Source organism: Canis lupus, chromosome 32 (assembly GCF_048164855.1).
Source record: "Canis lupus baileyi chromosome 32, mCanLup2.hap1, whole genome shotgun sequence".
NCBI classification, from domain to species: domain Eukaryota; kingdom Metazoa; phylum Chordata; class Mammalia; order Carnivora; family Canidae; genus Canis; species Canis lupus.
Window position 1 is genome coordinate 35,023,960 of NC_132869.1, and position 18,449 is coordinate 35,042,408.

Sequence of the window (18,449 nt, forward strand, 5' to 3'; positions counted from 1 at the left end):
CCACATCCTCTCCAACATTTGTTGTTTTGTTGTGTTGTTTCCTGTCTTGTTAATTTTCCCCATTCTCACTGGTGTGAGGTGGTATCTCATTGTGGTTTTGATTTGTATTTCCCTGATGGTCAGTGATGAGGAGCATGTTCTCATGTGCTTGTTGGCCATGTCTCTGTCTTTCTCTGTGAAATTTCTGTTCATGTCTTTTGCCCATTTCATGATTGGATTGTTTCTTTGCTGTTGAGTTTAATAAATTCTTTATAGATCTTGGATACTAGCCCTTTATCTGATATGTCATTTGCAAATATCTTCTCCCATTCTGTAGGTTGTCTTTTAGTTTTGTTGACGGTTTCTTTTGCTGTGCAGAAGCTTTTTATCTTGATTAAGTCCCAATAATTCATTTTTGCTTTTGTTTCCCTTGCCTTCATAGATGTATCTTGCAAGAAGGTGCTGTGGCCAAGTTCAAAAAGGATGTTGCCTGTGTTCTCCTCTAGGATTTTGATGGATTCTTGTCTCACATTTAGATCTTTCATCCATTTTGAGTTTATCTTTGTGTCTGGTGTAAGAGAGTGGTCTAGTTTCATTCTTCTGCATGTGGATGTCCAATTTTCCCAGCACCATTTATTGAAGAGACTGTCTTTTTTCCAGTGGATAGTCTTTCCTGCTTTGTCGAATATTAGTTGACCATAGAGTCGAGGCCATTTCTGGATTCTCTATTCTGTTCCATTGATCTATGTGTCTGTTTTTGTGCCAGTCTCCTATCTGTTTTAAAGGGAAGATTTTTTTCCCTTGTGTTATTTATTATTGAGTAACCCAACAAAGATTTATTGTGCACTTATATTGAGAGTGCTGTGCTAGGTATGTAGGATGCAGGATGCAGATATGAGTAAGATGAGTCCCTGTTCTCAGTCTAATTTTCCTCTCTAGGAATTTCCCAAATGTAAAAAAGCTTGCCTTGGACTTGAATTCAAGAGCTCTGAGCTCTGATCTGAACTCTGCTCCTGACCAGGTGTCTTCCCCTCCTGCAGCCTCAAGCCTAGGGTTTGACAGGGCTGGACTAGACGAAGTCCAAGGCCATAGCTCTGACTGCCTGTGTTTCTTGCCTACATATTCTTCAGGTTGTTCCTTAGAAAAAATTCTGACTTACTGCACATGTCAAGGAAACTGGGAAAGATAGGAAAACTCTACTGCCAACTCATTGCCCTGATGTGTCTAGCACTCATCCCCATCTCACTTTGCATGACAGCTTTCAGTTTCCACAGTGAGAGCTACAGAGCTCTCATTTGTGAAATTTGAAAATGCACACACAATGCCTTTCGGAGATTATTTGTAGTAACTTTAAAGGAATACTTCTCAACTAAGCAAATCATTCACCAGCCCTGACATTTATAGTGTGAAAATTAAAGGAGGAGAATAACTATCTACAGTATGAGATTATTATATTGAATTGCCATGGAAGAAGCATATACAATTACTAGTCCTGAAACCTGTAATAGGTTACAAAAATTGGGTTTTTGTGTTTATTATAGCTTAGTTTCTAATGTCAAAATAAGAAAATGACCTTCTAAAAATTCATGATAAAAAAGTACGGAAATATTTTAAAAAGAAAAAGAAATGAGTATGTACTTCTATATCTTAATACAAATAATATTAGTTAGGCCATTAGTATTGAAAGTAACAGATAGAGGATCATAAATGTATAGAAGTGGTGGAAGTAACTTGGAAAAGGAAGCAGAAAAGGCAAGAGTATATTAAAATGTTTGTGGGGTGTTTTTTTTTAACAAAAGTGAAAAACATCAAGAAAGCTGTGATGGTGCAGGTTTAAATATAATATTTTTCATCTTGGATCTCCAAACTAATTTTGAATATAGTTCCTGAACACCCTGAAAGAACTTGTCACAGAAAAGCCTCTGGCACTACAAAGAAACTAGACTGCTAATGCTGGGGACTAGATGTCATGGCAAGAGCCAGACCAGAACTCGGGAAATTCAGGCTTTGGTCCCAGATCTTCCACTGACCCAGGTACCTGAGTCAGTCTGTTCATCTCCCAAAGTCTCATCCATAAAATGGGGATGTGGGAATGATGGAGGTCATTTTAGGTCTGTGGGACAGAATTGTTTGAGACCTCTCCAGGCTCTGAGTATTTTTGGTCTTGGAGAGCCCGTCACTGTAGATCATATTAAATGTATTAAAATGCGGGCTCGGGCAGCCTGGGTGGCTCAGCGGTTGAGCGCCTGCCCAGGGTGTGATCCTGGAGACGGGGGATCGCGTCCCACGTCTCCCTGCATGGAGCCTGCTTCTCCCTCTGCCTCTTTCTCTCTCTCTCTCTCTCTCTCTCTCTCTCTCTCTGTGTGTGTGTGTGTGTGTGTCTTTCATGAAAAAATAAAATCTTTAAATAAATAATAAATAAAATGCGGTCTCATAGAATAGGATTTAGATATAACTGTATGAGTTTTATTGCATTTAAGAATTGTGCCAAATTTTGTTGATATTTTAAAAACATTTATTGTTATTTTGTAGTTTTCGTTTTATGTTTGGGATCGAGTAACATTTTTTTTTTCAGAATCTAATATTTTGAAGGCCTTTGAAAATAATGGAGGCCATAAGCCGGCCAATGGGCTAAGTGGCAGGGCCCAGATTTTTCTGCTGCCTCTGGTCTCACAGACTCCAAAGGCCCAAGATAAGGCAGTGTCCAGGGTGGGTGGTACAGAAATTGGATGCTGTAGTTGCTTGGAGACAGCCTCGTCAAGCCGTGGTTTAAATCGTGGCCAGAAGGACAAATATGATCAATAGGGACAGAGAGGAAGGCCTCCACGATGAATACTAAGAGTCTCAATTGTTGATCAGGGCCCCAGGGTGACTGCCCCATATGGGGCAACTGCCATTCTCCCTAGCCTCTCCAAGAGACCGGGCCATCCCAACAGCTGCCACTAGGTGGCAACATTCCAAGATGCTGCAGTCCCCTCGGCCTTCCTATTCATTTTTTAAATATAATACAAACAATTCTTACCAAATATCACAATCACATTAATATTTTACCAGCTGAAAATTCTTACAGTGCAGTGTACCAATTCTTTAAAATTAAGTATCATGTATGTTGTTTACCACAATGGGGAGCTCAGTGCTGTCTGCTGATGGTCAGCATGGGAAGAGATATCACTTAGTAGCTGCCTAAGACAAAACATTCTCTGCATAATTGCCAGGATTGTAGAGCCTGTTTTTAATAGCTTCTGAGAAGAGGTAAAAAGTGTTCCCAATCTCTGAGAAGCAGGCAAAAAACACTGAAGTCAAGAGCCAAGGAAGTGAGTCCTTATGTCTGCCCCAGACTGCTCCTGGCAGACAAAGGGGAAAAGTCAGAGTCCAGATAGATTTGTGTCTGCCAGATCCCAAAATTAATAGACTCACATAGTTTCTCTCTTGTAGTTACTGTATCCTCACAATACCCCTCACAGATAGAGATCATTACAGATAGGTCTGTGTTAACATACAAGGAAACTGTGGCCACGTAGCAAAGGGCCAGCCCAACACTCCCAATAACTCTGGTCCAGGGCTCTTGCCATTCCAGTGAAGCCACTTGCACCCTCAAGGCATAGGCCCCTCCAGTCTCCACTACCCTCAAGCTGCAGTCACTTCTTTCCCCTACCAACCTGCCTCTATCTTTCTCAACCTTATTTCATCTTTGGCCTAAACATGGTGAGAAGCATGTCCCCTAGGGAAGGCTCCGTGTCCTTAAGTCATGTAGACAAAGGTCTGTAGACCTTTCCTCTCCCCAAACAAGGAGGGCCTTCTCAAGCCCAAGGCCCAAAAGTGACAGCAGAGAAAAAGATGCCTCCCTACCAGAGCCTGATTCTGCTTTGTCCCTATACCCTGGCCAAGCACATCCTCCTGATTTTACAGTTGAGAAGGTCCAAAAGGTACCTGAGATCTCATCCCATCCTCTAGAATGTCGTTCAACCAAAGCATCTCAAACTCAGCATGCCCAAACCTGAAATCTTGATTTTACCCTTGAAACTTCTTCTAGCAGTCTAACCCACTTAGTACATAGTAATTCCATCCTTTCATTTTCTCAGGGCAAAAGTCTTGAAGAAATCCTTTCACACCCTGCATCCAACCCATCAACAAAGTCCTTTAGGTTGCAATTTTGAAATGTATCTATAATATGACTTTTCCCATCCTCTACTATTACCATGTGGCCCAGCTATCACCACATCTCACCCAGATTATTTCAATGGCCTCCTAAGTGGCCTCCCTGTTTCCATCCTCGACCCCTTGTGGTCTCTTCTCTCCTCTACAACCAGAGTAACCCCTTAAAATTAGAAGTTAGATCATGTCATGCCAATGGAATTTGGCCTCCAAAGTGGTAAGGCCTTGGCTCTGTATTTAGCCAAACCAGTAACGACAGAAGGAACCTTGACTTAACCCGTGCCTGTGTGACCAGCAAACAGAGAGGCTGGGCAAGTGGCCTGGCCTCTCTACCTAGCCATAACTATTAGGACCCATGGGTCTGACATAGAGTTTGGTCTCACTGTAGAAAGTGCCCAATGGTGGATTTCCTGTCATGTTGGGACTACATGAGAGGTGATGCACTTGTCCTTTAACCAAGACAGGCTACTGAGGAGGGTAAGGTTGTATCAAATTTTGCTCTAAAGGCCTAATACCATACCTATGATAGGTGAATTTTCAGTGCTTCATCTCCAATTTGCCTTCACTGGAGAATCTAAATTTCAAAAAATTCTCTACAGGGTAATAAATCTTCACAATTCCCAGTCAGCCTCATAGATGCACCTGGACTCAGTCCTATACCTACCCAGAAGCCCATAAGAGAAGGTTGGCAAGATCAAACTCTCTGCTACAAAAACTTTATTTGCAAGCAGAGGCAGTCACAAAATATGAGTCTGAGTACATGTGCCTGCATCTGCAGGGCCTGCCACCCATCCACCGTGCCTGTCACAGGAGAGAAGCCAAAGAAGCTGGGCAAGCAGGCAGCCATCACCTGCCTAGAACACTCAAGGCCGAAAGGACTCAATACTGTGCCTCTCTCCCATACCTTTCACATAGGAGCTTGTTATTACCATTTCATCCCAAAGCTCATGGTGCAAACAAGATGCAGAACCTGGGAAGGAGACAATTTTGGACAAGCTTGCCTCTGCCTATCTTCTGCTTCTCACATGCTTGTTTAAGGTCGATGAGGTCATCATAGTTTCCAGATTGCCTCCTGCCCTGTGTTCTGCAAGCTTTGCACAGTGCCTGTCAGAACAGCAGAGAGCTGGGAACCTCTGCAGTATCCCCCAACCACACCCCTACTCGCCCTGTCTCTTGCTGAACTTGCAACGGGCTTTTTTGCAATCAATCCTATAAAGATAGAATGTAAGCCACATGTAATTTTTCATTTTCTAGCAGCCTCGCTTAAAAATGTAACCAAATAAAACAAGAGTCTTAATGTGTTTTACTTAACCTTACATAACCAAAATATTATCATTTCAACATATAATCAGTATAAAATATTACTGATGACATATTTCACATTCTTTCTTACCTCCTCGGTCTTCAAAATCTGGCATTTTACATTTAGAGCACATCTCCATTTAAACCAGCCACATAAAAATATAAAATAAAATAAAATAAAATAAAATAAAATAAAATAAAATAAAATAAACCAGCCACATTTTAAGTGCTCAATAACCACAAGTGGCTAGTGACCACCCTATCAGATTGTGCACTCCAGAATATACATTAAAATCTACATATAATTGCACTTATTGCTAATATTCTGATAATATTAACCACTAGCTATTAACATTTTTCACATCCTCATCTAGTCTTCTCTATGTATAATATTATTTTTGCAACGCTGAAGTCATGTTTCCTATATGACTTTATATCCTTCTCTTGCTATTTTTGTGTATCTTCCCACACCATCAAAAGTTATTCACAATCATTATCTTTAGTGATGACATCATAGACTATCCCATTCCTTGGATGTGTCAGAATCTTTTTAACCAATACCCAAATGTTGAACAACTGCAATTTTTCAATCTTACAAGTAATGCTGAGATGAATATTTCTGTGTTATATATTCTTTTTAAGGCCTTGATGCAAAAGCTCTAATCATTTTTAACAAAATGATTTTTACATCCACAGTAAGTCAAACTATTATCAACTAGTGATTTATGACTGGGAGCTGAGACACCCTTTCTCATCCCACACCTTTGATACCCTGGTCTGTAACCGAGGGCAAACTACTTTGCTCCATTTATAAAGTAAACTGATTGTATTAGATGATTTTTTAAGGGTCTTTCCAGTGCTAACCTTCAGTGATGTCTTTGCCTCATTGTCATAGCTAATCAATTAACCTGTCAAGCTAGTCATTAGAAGTCCTGCAAGTCAAGTCAAAGGCACTTCCTAACATTTAAAAATCCATCCACTTCTCTCCATCCCCACCCACAGTGCCTTTGTACAGGCTGTCATCACCGCTCATCTAAATTATGAGGGAGTATCTAGGGCAGAGAGAGATTAGGTTCTAAAGTTAACAATGAAATTCAAAATCAAGAATAGGATTAAATGAGGTATGTGGGAAAGCATGACCCCGGCACAGAGGAGATGCTCAATGCATATTTTCTACACTGGAATCTGAAACCAGCTTCAAGGGGGCCCACCTAGATCCTGTTCCTTAAAAGTTGGAGTGGCATTCACAGTGAAGCATCAGAGGTACTGATGTGCCCTGCTGTGAGCCAAGCCCTGCCCCAGATACAGGATGTGTGGGAAGACAAAGACTCAGCAGCTTCCCCTAAAGGACTGACAGTCTAGAGGGGAAAACAGGAACCCTTATACGCAAAACAAGCGTGCCTCAGGCAGTGTCTTCAATGGAAAAACCAGATGGAGAACAGAACAATTATCTGAGCAATTCAGGCAAGCCTTCTGTTGAGGAAAAGGCTTAACGAAATTTGTTCTACTATTTCTTTTGTGAACCACGGGTTTAGGGCAGTCTAGGGAAGCAAAAGTATGCTCTATAAGGAACAGAGTTCTGGCCCATCCTCCATGATCTTAGGCAAACCACGAAGCCACTCTAATCTCAGTATCTTCATTGGTCAAATGGAGGTCATGTAATCTAGCAATGAGTGACTTGCCCAAATCTAACCACCTACTGGACTGAGCTATTGTGAGGTGGAGTGCAACAATCACGAATTGGAAGAATGGTTATTAAGTGCGCGCAATCTAATAGCCATACAGGCAACTGAAAATGTCTCCTAAGATCCTACTCCTCAAAGAAATGTTTAGTAATCAAAAATAACGTTTGTATGAACTTTATCATTTGTAAGGCAATTTTAGGTGCATTTATTTTGTTTTCAAAGTCCTGTGTGGTAGGTATTATCATTTGCTCCTTTCACACTCAAGTATACTGATTGAGGGAGTTTAAATAACTTGGTCAAATTTACACTATTTGGAAAGGCCAGAATTAGGCTGACCCCTATGATTCTCACTCTTGCCCTACACTGTGCTGTCTTCCCATTAAAATCCTGATCACCACGAGTGCGCTTGTCGTGATGAGCACCAGGTGATGCATGGAAGCATTGAATCACTGTATTGTCCACCTGAAACTAAGTAACACTGTATGTGAACTATACTGGACTTAAGTTTTAAAAAATCCTTATCCTCAAGACATTAATATTATCAACATAAGTATTAATAATATTTGTTACGTACATTTCCCTTTAATCAAGGACATGAAAACATCAAAAGTGAAGCTCTAAAAAAAAAAAGTTCCTGACATGCAAGAATAGCAAGTTTACTTTCTCCTCTTAGGAAAAAGTAGCTGTCCCCATCTGATTTGCATTTTATGCCATACAGCAGGAAATATTTAAGTTGACAAATAGGATATTTACAACTGCAACAGATACTTGGCAGTTAGTTTTTAACAATTGTTGCAAATGTGATTTATTTGCTATTATAAAAGGGCATTACTGTGAGAATATGACTCCTGAAATTAGCTTCAGTTTAGCAAGGGGCCTTGACAGCTTGACCTCTTAATATCCTTATAATGATGCCATTTACATTCAATGCTTACTCAAGTCACTCACTGCTAGATTTGTTTGAGAGGAGTCCACTCTAGGGCAGATGTATTATGTATTTTAACATATAGAGTTGGTGTGTGGGGCACATGGAGGCCTTCTAAGAGGAAAAAATGTTTAATCAAGTCATCATGAAAATGTGTTCGTTTCCAACTTCCTACAGTGAAAACGCGTTACTGCTAATTACAGCATACTCCAGAAATACAATACTTCATGTTTTCTCCACAAGACACTTTCATGGCATGGATTATAGTAAACAAGTGCATGTTTTCATCCTCTGTAACTTTAGCTTTTAATGTGACTGGGAAACTAGTATAAAGTTAAGGAATAACTAGGCCCAGATTAGTGCTGTCTCTGCCAGCAGGGAATGGGAAAAGGATGGACTTGGAGCCAGAAAGAACTGGATTCAAATCCTAGCACTGCCACTTCCTGGCTGTGTGGAATTAGGTATCTCTTTGAACCTGTGTTTTTTCATCTATTTCATGGGATTGTTATTTTTTTAGGTTATTATAAAGATCTGAGATGTTTGGGAAGCACCTGGCAATTGGTAGTTACTTGACACACAAGAGCCAGTCACATTTGTTGCTTGTCAAAGCTTAGATGTCACCTTCTCCATGATGCGGTCCTGACTTCCCAAGACAAACTGTTTGTTCTTTCTGTTTCAGTAAAATTTTGTTCCATCCCTTTATTATACCACATATTACATTGTGCTGTAAATGACTGAATACATATGTATTTGTCTTCCCCTCCTTGATGGCAAGGCCTGTGCCCATCTACCTTTGACTCCAATAAGTAGCACAATTGCCTTGAACTTGCCTTCACTAGCCTTGAGCACTGAACTGAGTATGATTCCAGGGGTGCTTCTGGATTCGGTGTGGGGGTGGATGGTGACAGGGGCAATTAAAAATGACAGTTTGCCCCAGAAGAGGGGAGATATAGCACATGATCCACTCTGCCATCGCCAGTTTATAGTAGATACTCAGTAAATATATGTCAAAGGAATTAATGGACAGACTTATCAAGTGGCTTAAAGTATTGCTCACATATGTCTATTTTTCAAAACATTATTATTATTATTTTGCATCACAGTATTCTAATCGCCCTGCTGTTCAGCTAGAGTGGATGTTCTCACAGTTCTCATTTCCCAGTTGAGGATACTGTGGCACTGTGGGGTGACAAAATGACTTTCCCACACTCATGACAAATGGGAGCAGCACTAAGACTTATAGGCCAGTCGTGATTTTCCCTAAAGTTTCATAGTGAGATTTCCTGGCACTGCTTTTTCTGAAATCAGAGCAAACTGACCTTTTATCCTATTCACTCCCTCTCTCCCCCTGTCTGCTCCTCTTTAGTTCCCCATCCTCTGAAGCTTCTGTCCGGTCTCATTGTTCTCAACAGAAAACATTGCACAACTGGGAAATTTGTACAGAGTAAGGACTGGCTGAGTCAAGACCAGTGTCATCTTTGTCCTCCTAGAAATGGCAAACCATAGGCAGAAGAATCAAAGCCCCCATGAGCCTTTTGGAATGGGGCAACTCCAACAGATTTCCTTGGCCAAGTGTTTTGATTTTTGTAATTTCTCCACAAGAACATTCAATCTTCTAAGTTAGAATCAGATTGGAGGCTCCATTCTTCAAGTTGAATGAAGTAGAAACAGAAGCAAAAACATCTACTCCACTCAGCTGTGTACTGGTGTAGTTGGGTCTGGTTAGGGTTGGTTAGGGCTTTCTCTCTGGGTCGTTGATCTCAACTTCACTTCTGTGGCTCCTGTTTTAATCAGGTGTGGGCAACAGGTCTCAGCCTCTCATACAGTGACCAGCTGGCCCTTACTCAGCTCACCTTATACCTGACCGACGGCCATCTGGATTGCAGTTTGAGCACCCTGAAAGTGCCCTGCTTTGTTCCCAAGAAAGAGAAGAAAATGAGCTGCCTTAATGCCCTCTCAGTACGGGTAAGCAACAGATGCTTCCTGATTCCCCATGGTGTTCAGGCCACTTCCTGAGCTCTGGCTATGTGCCTAACTCTTTGAGGATAGAGAGAAGAAAGAACCTCAGGCAAGTCACTTAGCCTCTCCAGAATGGGTTTCTGGAATACGAGTGTATTGGCCAGAGGAGAGGGGAGAAGGCATTCCAGAAAGGGAAGGCACCATGTTGAAGGGATGAAAGAGCATGAGTTTCTCCAACGGTGGGTCTATTGGGACATTTCCTCCATCTCTTCTCATCTTGCAGCCCTGGACAAGTTCTCCAACTACCAGAAACTCCTGACAAAACCCATTTTTTTCTACCTCTAATCTTGTTTTTGAGCTCCAGACTTCCAGATCCACCATTCTACAGAACTTCTCTAGAGTCTTCAGGGTCAGATTTGTCCCAAACTGCATTCATCATCTCTCCTCCCCCTGTACTTCCTCGTGGTGGGTCCTGCCAGAGGCTGATGGCACACCTCCACCACCACATCAGTCAATACCAACCTCAACTCTGACCCCTCCTCTCCCTCCACAGAGATACTTCCTTAGTTTTGCTCTTAAGATTCCCTGTCTCCTGTCCCTTCCCTCAGCCTAACCATACATATAGTCAAGATGGTCAAAGTGAAAAGTAAATCTGATCATGTTGCTCCCCTACTTATGATTTTGAAATGATTCCTGTCATCTGAAAATCCCAACTTCCCAGCTGGGTTAATAAGGGCCTTTATGATCTGCCTCTTTCTATGGCCCCTACCTCTCATCTCATCACTAGCCCCAATGCTACGGTGGCTGGGGCCAGAAGTCCTGGGGCTGGTTGAAGTTTACTAACCTTAGAACCCAGGGCAACAAAGTACAAAGTTCAAATCTCCATGGAAACAATGGGCTAGGTTGGTTTTGGGAAAGGAGAACAAGGGTCAAGTGGACCAGATGGCCCTTAGTGTACATGGACTATGAGAGCAGATAGGGGCTCTGGCTATAGCTGCTCTGACTACTGCCAGGGGGTTCCTTCCACCTCTCCTACGCAGTGGGCTTCACATCCCTTTTGGCAAATGAACATCTACTTGAGATGCTAATATATCAAATAGATAAAAGAGGAATTACAGTAGTTAATAGGACCACATTGGTGCCCTAGAGATACTTTTTGCAAAGCAGTATCTCCTGCCTCTCTGATGAGCCTCTTTGGGTCCAGGAGATGCTTCTGGATTTAAAGAACCCTTGTTTGACTCTCACCAGAGTGCCTAGGGTCACCTTCCTTGGCAGGAACCCAGCATACATTTGGAAGGGCAGTCTGGAGAGGGTACCAGATATTTTGGGGATCTCAGACAGCAGCCTCCTTCTCCTCAATCTACTTGTCCTATGAGGTACTCTTGCTCACAGGAATCCCCTTGATCTCTTTTTAAGAAGAGAAGCCAAGTTGGTCTCTCCCTCTCCCTTTGCCCCTTCTCCTGCTCGTGCACTCTCTCTCTCTAATAATTAATTAATTAATTAAAAAAAAATTTTTTAAGGTGGGGGGTGCCTGGGTGGCTCAGTCAGTTAAGGATCTGACTCTTGATTTCCACTCACATCATGATCTCAGAGTTGTGAGATTGAGCCCCATGTTGGGCTCCATGCAGGGCCTGGAACCTTCTTAAGATTCTCTCTTTCCCTCTCTCTCTGCCCCTCCTCCTACTTGCATGCTCTCTCTCTCAAATAAATAAATAAATCTTTAAAAAAAGAGAGAGAAAAAAAAGCAGAGTTGGACCGGAGAGGAGAAACAGGTCCCTTTTAATTATGTCCCAGGACATCGCTGAGAATCAACCAGGTCTAACTCCACCTGTGACCCCCATCCTCATCAAAGGGACCTACAGGACCCTAAGTTCAATGCTGGATGGAGGTACGGCAGTAAAACTTGAGCCTTGTGGCCTAACAAACCTAACTCCATGCCATTTCTAAAAGGAAGCTGGAAGCTTAGCATTCAATACAAGACTTTCCAAGACAATTTGCTACATTTAAGTATGTTGCTTCAGAAGGCTATAAGCAGTTGTTCTTTGAATTAGAAGCACTTTCCCATTTTCCCCATTTTGCCTATAGGTTTCAATCCTAGCTACAGGCAACATACGGGAATTCTCTTGTGATCAAGAGTCTTAAACACTTCTAGGAATTGCCTGCACTCAAGAGGGAAGCATTATGATCTTCAATAATTCAAATGTCTCTACAATCACTAAAGAAAAGCTACGCAAGTTTTCTGATGTGCAAATAAATTGAAAGTGCTTTTGGATTTAGAAAGATAAATGGTTGTTCTCACCCTGGTGCCACTGTGCATGTATGTGCTCCCATGCATGCATACACACAGGATAGGCCATTTTTTAAAAGCATCCATACTTGCACACACAATGCAATTTACAACCAAACTGAAGCTCCCTGAACAAGTGTGAACAGGCTGTGATGCCATCAGGTTTATAATCAGTCAGCTGACAGACCCCTTTGAAGACAGAAGAAAAAGGAAAGGTACTGACAACATACCCACAATGACAAAGAGACCACACTGGGAATAATGCCTACAAAATGCCTCTGGTTTGAGCCTATTCCTTTAAATAATATGCTATGCTGGGGGGAAGCAAAGACTATTCTGGGCTCTACAAAGAGCTGTTGTCCCAAATCAGAAACAGGTGGCAAAAAACTATCAGGTACAGCCAGTGAGGCCAGGTGCATGGGCTTCTGATCTAGTGTCCTCCACAATTACCACCTGAAGTCAGAAACCAGGTCAGATGAGTCCCAGACATGCATGTTTTAGAAAAGAAGTCACTTTTAACTTTTAATTAACATTCTATCAAAATGAGGATAAAGCATTACTCTTTTCAGTTGTTTTTACTCCTCTCTCTCTGTGGACCCTCTGCACCACAGGTGGGTGAGTGGCCAAAAGGGAACATATTTGCAAACATCTTAAAACAACCCTAGTAATTTATAAGCATTTTAACAGCACATGATCTGTAATGAATGATTAAGTAAAACCTTTTGTGTTAAATTATGATGTTAATAATGATTCTGTCTCCTGTAATTTATTATGAATTCTCAAATGCTTCGGGTTTGATTTTGATAGAATGCCACAACAACGGAGTTTATGTGATGACTTTATTTTTAGAACTCCTTCTTTGAAGGCACACATTTCCCCGCTACTGCTGCTACTGTAATTATGTACAAAACCAATCACTCATTAGAGTTAGGATACATTATCTTCCAGACAGATGAGGCTAAATAAGCAACACATTAATAATTCAGAGAGCAGTTCATTATGCATGTGGATGCCTGCTTCGTAACTGAAATAAGAACCTCATCAGCCTCTGCCAACCTTTAAACAATAGTTCTGTGTTATTGCGACCACATTCAAGTTTACGCTTGTTAAACTGCTACTTGGATTATTTTATCAAACATTCATTTATTTGTGGTCCCTTACTGCCGAGAACAGATTTTGGAAGCTCCTTTTTTAAGTTAATGATTTGAGCAATGGGTGTTATTAATTCTCAGAATATTATAAACATGATTAATTTTCAGGCAGAGATTTATTACATAAGGATTTCAACTATGTCAACTGAAATGTATCACTGTCAAAACAAGTATCATGGCGAAAATAGAATATGCTCTACACTTCAAGTGCTGGTGCTCAGAACTAAATCAATTTAAATTGTGGCTGAAGTAAAATTATATTCTCCAGTGAAAAGGAGTATTTCGAGCTTCCTTTATTTGGCTTGAAGCATTCTTGTTAGATTGTGATTTAGAAAGGTAGTTTAATAAGACTAGACTTCTACCAATAATATTTTCTCTTCTAGTTTTTCCCTGTTTTACTAGAAAAGGCTAGCCTCTAAAATGTCTACACATTCCAAATGTAACCAATGGGAATTTGGAGTGAAGAATACTGGTCTGAAAGTTACAGATCATGAATTCTGATCACTCTCTGCCTCAGTTTCCTCTTTTGTATAATAAAGGAGGTCTAAGTGAATGCCAAGGTCTCTCGAGGGATTTGATCTTATGGGGCCTATTAAATGGGGCTCTCTCTGTACCATGCCTAGCCCAGGTAGTCTCATGTACAGTGGGATGCTGAGGGCATCCTACTATCTCCTATAAGGGGACACAAGAAGGGCCCATCCCTACTCGCTGCAGCTTTTCATTAAAAGGGCTTTTTCTTGCAAAATATTTTAGAAAGAAGTAATATTGTGAGAAGTCACATCCTAAGTCCTCATCAGCCATTACCTCAGGTATCAGTTAATACTTTCCATGGGCACTAACTACAAGCAAACTCAGTAGATTTATTCAACACCTACACTGTGTCAGGTACCCTTCTAAGTACAGAGGATCTAAGGATAAGCAGCAAAGAGCTCCGAGTTTATCAAAAGACACAAACAGGCCAACAAATAACTGTAATACATATAATAACATAAAAGCATCCAAAATGTATTAAGCCTTTACTCCACACCAGGTATGTAACTAAGCACTTTACATGAATCTTTATACAACCCAATATGTTAGGCAGGGGCTGTTATAATGCTTACTTTTTTCTTTTACGAGAGAGCATGTGTGCAGGGAGGGAGAGAGAACCTTAAGCAGGCTCCACACCCAGCATGAGTTCAATGTGGCACTTGACCTGAGCTGAAATCAAGAGTCAGACACTTAATTGACTGAGCCCCCAGGCTGAGCCACTCAGGCTATTATACTCATTTTTATTTTTACTTATTTATTTTTAAAAAGATTTTATTTATTTATTCAACAGAAATATTTATTCAACTGAGCCACCCAGGCACCTCCAACACTCATTTTTACTTAAGAAGACTGAGGTTAAGAAATGTTAAGCAACTTATGGAAGGTCACTCAATAAGCACATGTGGTAGACAAGCCTGCCAGGCTTTAAAGCCTGTGTGTCTGACCACTGCTCTGTGCAACCTGCCTTGCACTGGCTGAGAGTCAGTAATTTGGCCCCAGAGTACAGTTTAAGCTTATCCCTAAAGAAGTCTCTGGTTAAGGCCAGAAAGAAAGCTCTTCTTCCAAAGGAGGCTTCATCTCCCCCTGTGATGAGGTTGTTTCCAGGCATACTGCCATTATACACTGGCTTCTAATTTGCTCTGGGTTAGGCCAAGACTCACACTGAATGGGCCAGATGGTCACGGAGGAGTCTTCCCATGTTGTAAAATCCCATTTAGGTTGTGATTTCCTCAGCAAACCTAAATGGATTTTATAGTATCAGTTGATTACCCAAGTCAACCTTTTAAAAAATATGTTTTCTATTTGCATAATGCTTTATCCTTCAAATAGGCATGAGCTTATTTGATCCCCATGATGACCACAAGGAACAGATAAGACAGGGATTATCATCCCCATTTTACAGATTAGGAAACTGAAGCTATGTAAAAGTAAGTAAGCTGCCCAAAGTCATAAAGGTAAGTAACTAGAAAAGCTCAGGTTTTCTGACTTAAGTCCCTTTCTGATGAAAAAGTTTGTTAGCTGGTTATTTTTTTTTTTGTTAGCTGGTTTTTATTTTAAATAACTTACCTTATTTGTGAAATTATTTAGTTAACAAATGATAATAAGCACTAACATTTTTTGACTGCTTTCACTGTGCCAGATACTGTTCTAAGGTCTTTTTTTTAAGACTATTTGTTTATTCATGAGAGACACAAAGAGAGGCAGAGGCAGAAGCAGGCCCGATGTGGGACTTGATCCCCAGACCTGGGATCAGGCCCTGAGCCAAAGGCAGATGCCCAGATGCTAAGCCACCCAGGCATCCCTCTTCTAATGTCTTTAAATACTCATCTAATCCTCACCACAACATTGTCACACCTGTGCTATCGGGCTGAATAAAAGACAACCTTTGACTATCAATAGTTTTTTCCTGTAGAAACTATGGAGTTGGTTAAGTCTAAAAGAGTAAGTGTTCGTCTTCATTGGCATTATCATAACATATTTACTAAGCTCTTAAATTAAGCCAGGAATTTCACCAAATCAGGGATGCAAAGACATTTGACAAAGTCCCTGTCTTCAAGGAATTGAAAATAAATATAAAGTAGATAGCACATACACATGGAAAACCTCAAGGCCTCATGTCAGTGCCATTTGAGTGATGGCTCTTCAACCTGCTGCTGGAGTTCTTACGAGAAAGGACAGTGGACTGATGGGGACAGGGAACACTACTAGAAAGAAGGAACTTGGCCTTGCCTTATAGACTAGGGCAGTCACTAAGTGGCAAGAGGAAGGAGACTTCCCCAGCAGAAGAGACAAAGACTAAAGAGAGCCCATTGTCTGTTAGGAGCTAGCAATGAACCAGGTGGGGCGGGGCATAGAATTTGGGAAGGGGTAAGCAGGAGAAGTGGTTGGAGCAATCCCCCCGAGCCATGTGGGAGAGTCTGCACACCAAGTCAGGTGTCTGGATTTCATCTTGAAGGCAAAGAGGAGACACTGAAGAGTTCTGAGCACTGACCAGCCTGGGTCTGGGAAACAATCAATCTTGTAGTAATGCTTGGAATCCCAGGTACCATCGGGGAAACAAACAGCCTGGGAAATTACATTTAGTGGAGGTCCTAAATGCTCCAAGCCCAGTAGATGCTTCCAAAGAAAGGGCAATGACAACTATAGCCAAATGCTGTGCTAGATGCTTATTTAAGCCCCAAAAGTCAGACAAGTTAAATGACACCTTCAAGGTCAGTCAGGTTTTGAACCTCAGTTTTTCTGACTCTATCCACATAACTTTTTCACCCCAGAATTCTGTTTGTCTCCCTGCCTCCCAAGTAGGAAGGAGAAGCAGCTGTTCAGGCCATAAAGCTCTGGAGTAGGATGGCAATGGCAATGGAAAAGACACAGCTTAGAGATATACCAAATATCCTGGCTTTTCTTTCTGATTCTTTATGAATCCTAACCCCAGGCCTGGGAGGAGGGGGAACTGCAGTCTGTCTCTGTAGAGAGGAAGAAACCTCAGGATAGCCTGTCCTTATTTGTTGCCCAACAATACTAGACAGTGAGCTCTCTGCCTTGCTTTGGAGCCAAGATACATAGCAATGAGTTGGCTCCTGCTGCCAGATGCCTGCCTACCTCTCTCCCTCACTGACTGGGGCCTAGTCTTAGGTTTGCTAGTTTATATCCTATGGCAGCATAAGACAACTTTAGAAGACAAAAATAACCTTGAAATTATCTTGTGAATTCATGGTAATCACCACGCAATTACATGCTCAGTACCCACAGTGGAATTCCAGAGTATTTACAGTTCACTTTCATATACAAAAGCTCAAGCTTCTGGGCCTTCATTGTGGAGGCAGGAACATGGCACAGCCTGTCATGATAGGGTGAGCGGGCCTGGTGATCATGCTTCTCCAGACTGACTCAACAACTGAGCCAGAACTTCTCTTAGCCGGTTCATATTACCCACCAATAATTCCACGATACCCACCAGAGCTACACTGTCCTCCAAGAGACAGTTTGTTGGGGGCAATCATCCCTATCATTCTCTAGGGATTTTCTGTCATTCTCCAGGGTCCGTTCCTGCCCCCCAAAGCACTCATTAACTGGACGTCCCCTGAATGACATTGGAAGAGTCTCTGCAGCCAGAGGAAAGTGCTATAGACACACCTTATTACGTGCATCCATTTTTTCTTTCATTCAGGAAACACTGAATACATCACATTCAGCCTGGGGATTCAGAAACCAAACAGTGCCTGCCTTCAGAGAACTCTTGTTATGTCAGGGAGGCAGCCAGGGGAACAATCCAAGATAGGTCAGAGTGATAACAAAATACAGTTGTGAGGCATGTGAGGGTCCAATAGATTTTCTTCTGCAAAATTAAAATTCTCAGGGTTCCTAAGTGGCTCAGTTAAATGTCTGCCTTCAACTCAGGTCATGATCCCAGGACCCTGGGATCAAGCCCTGCATCGGGGTCCCTGCTCAGTGAGGAGCCGGCTTTTCCCTCTGCCCCTCCCCCTGCTCATGCTTGCTCTCTCTCCCTCTCTCTCAAATAGATAAATAAAACCTTTAAAAAATAAAATAAAATTCCTAGTGTCTACAAATGGGACAATACTAATGGAGATGTATGACTCAAGATACATTACCTGTGGGAGCCTTACTTTTTTTTAAAAGATTTTATTTATTTATTCATGAGAGACAGAGAGAGAGAGAGGCAGAGACACAGGCAGAGGGAGAAGCAGGCTCCAAGCAGGGAGCCTGACATGGGACTCGATCCCAGGTCTCCAGGATCATACCCTGGGCCAAAGGCAGGCGTTAAACCGCTGAGCCACCCGGGCTGCTCCCCTTACATTTTTATAGATGTAAACTCTACCTATATGTGGGAAGAACAGGCTTAAGAGTACTGAAAATATGACCATCAGATACAGTATTTTCTGTAAGTGTTGAAGGAAAAGACAACATATATGGGGATATGCGTCACAAAATGAATGTGAATTCATTCACATGTAAAT

The 18,449-nt window shown here is 41.6% G+C and overlaps 1 protein-coding gene and 1 long non-coding RNA gene across 14 annotated transcripts in view; one reads left to right on the forward strand and one right to left on the reverse strand.

Annotated features, from left to right (window-relative positions):
• Positions 1–18,449, forward strand: part of IQCH (IQ motif containing H) — a 214,043-nt gene that overhangs the window by 163,300 nt on the left and 32,294 nt on the right. For 10 of the 12 annotated variants that reach the window (XM_072809304.1, XM_072809305.1, XM_072809308.1 and 7 more), the window contains one exon: positions 9,841–10,011. The exons of 1 other annotated variant lie outside the window; for it this stretch is intronic. In XM_072809304.1, coding sequence (XP_072665405.1) covers positions 9,841–10,011 — 171 coding nt within the window. Of the gene's footprint in view, positions 1–9,840; positions 10,012–12,090; positions 12,936–18,449 lie in introns of those variants that run through there. One more of the 12 variants, XM_072809309.1, reaches the window with a different exon arrangement.
• Positions 1–18,449, reverse strand: part of LOC140623178 (uncharacterized) — a 110,150-nt gene that overhangs the window by 31,724 nt on the left and 59,977 nt on the right. The gene's annotated exons all lie outside the window — the stretch shown is intronic.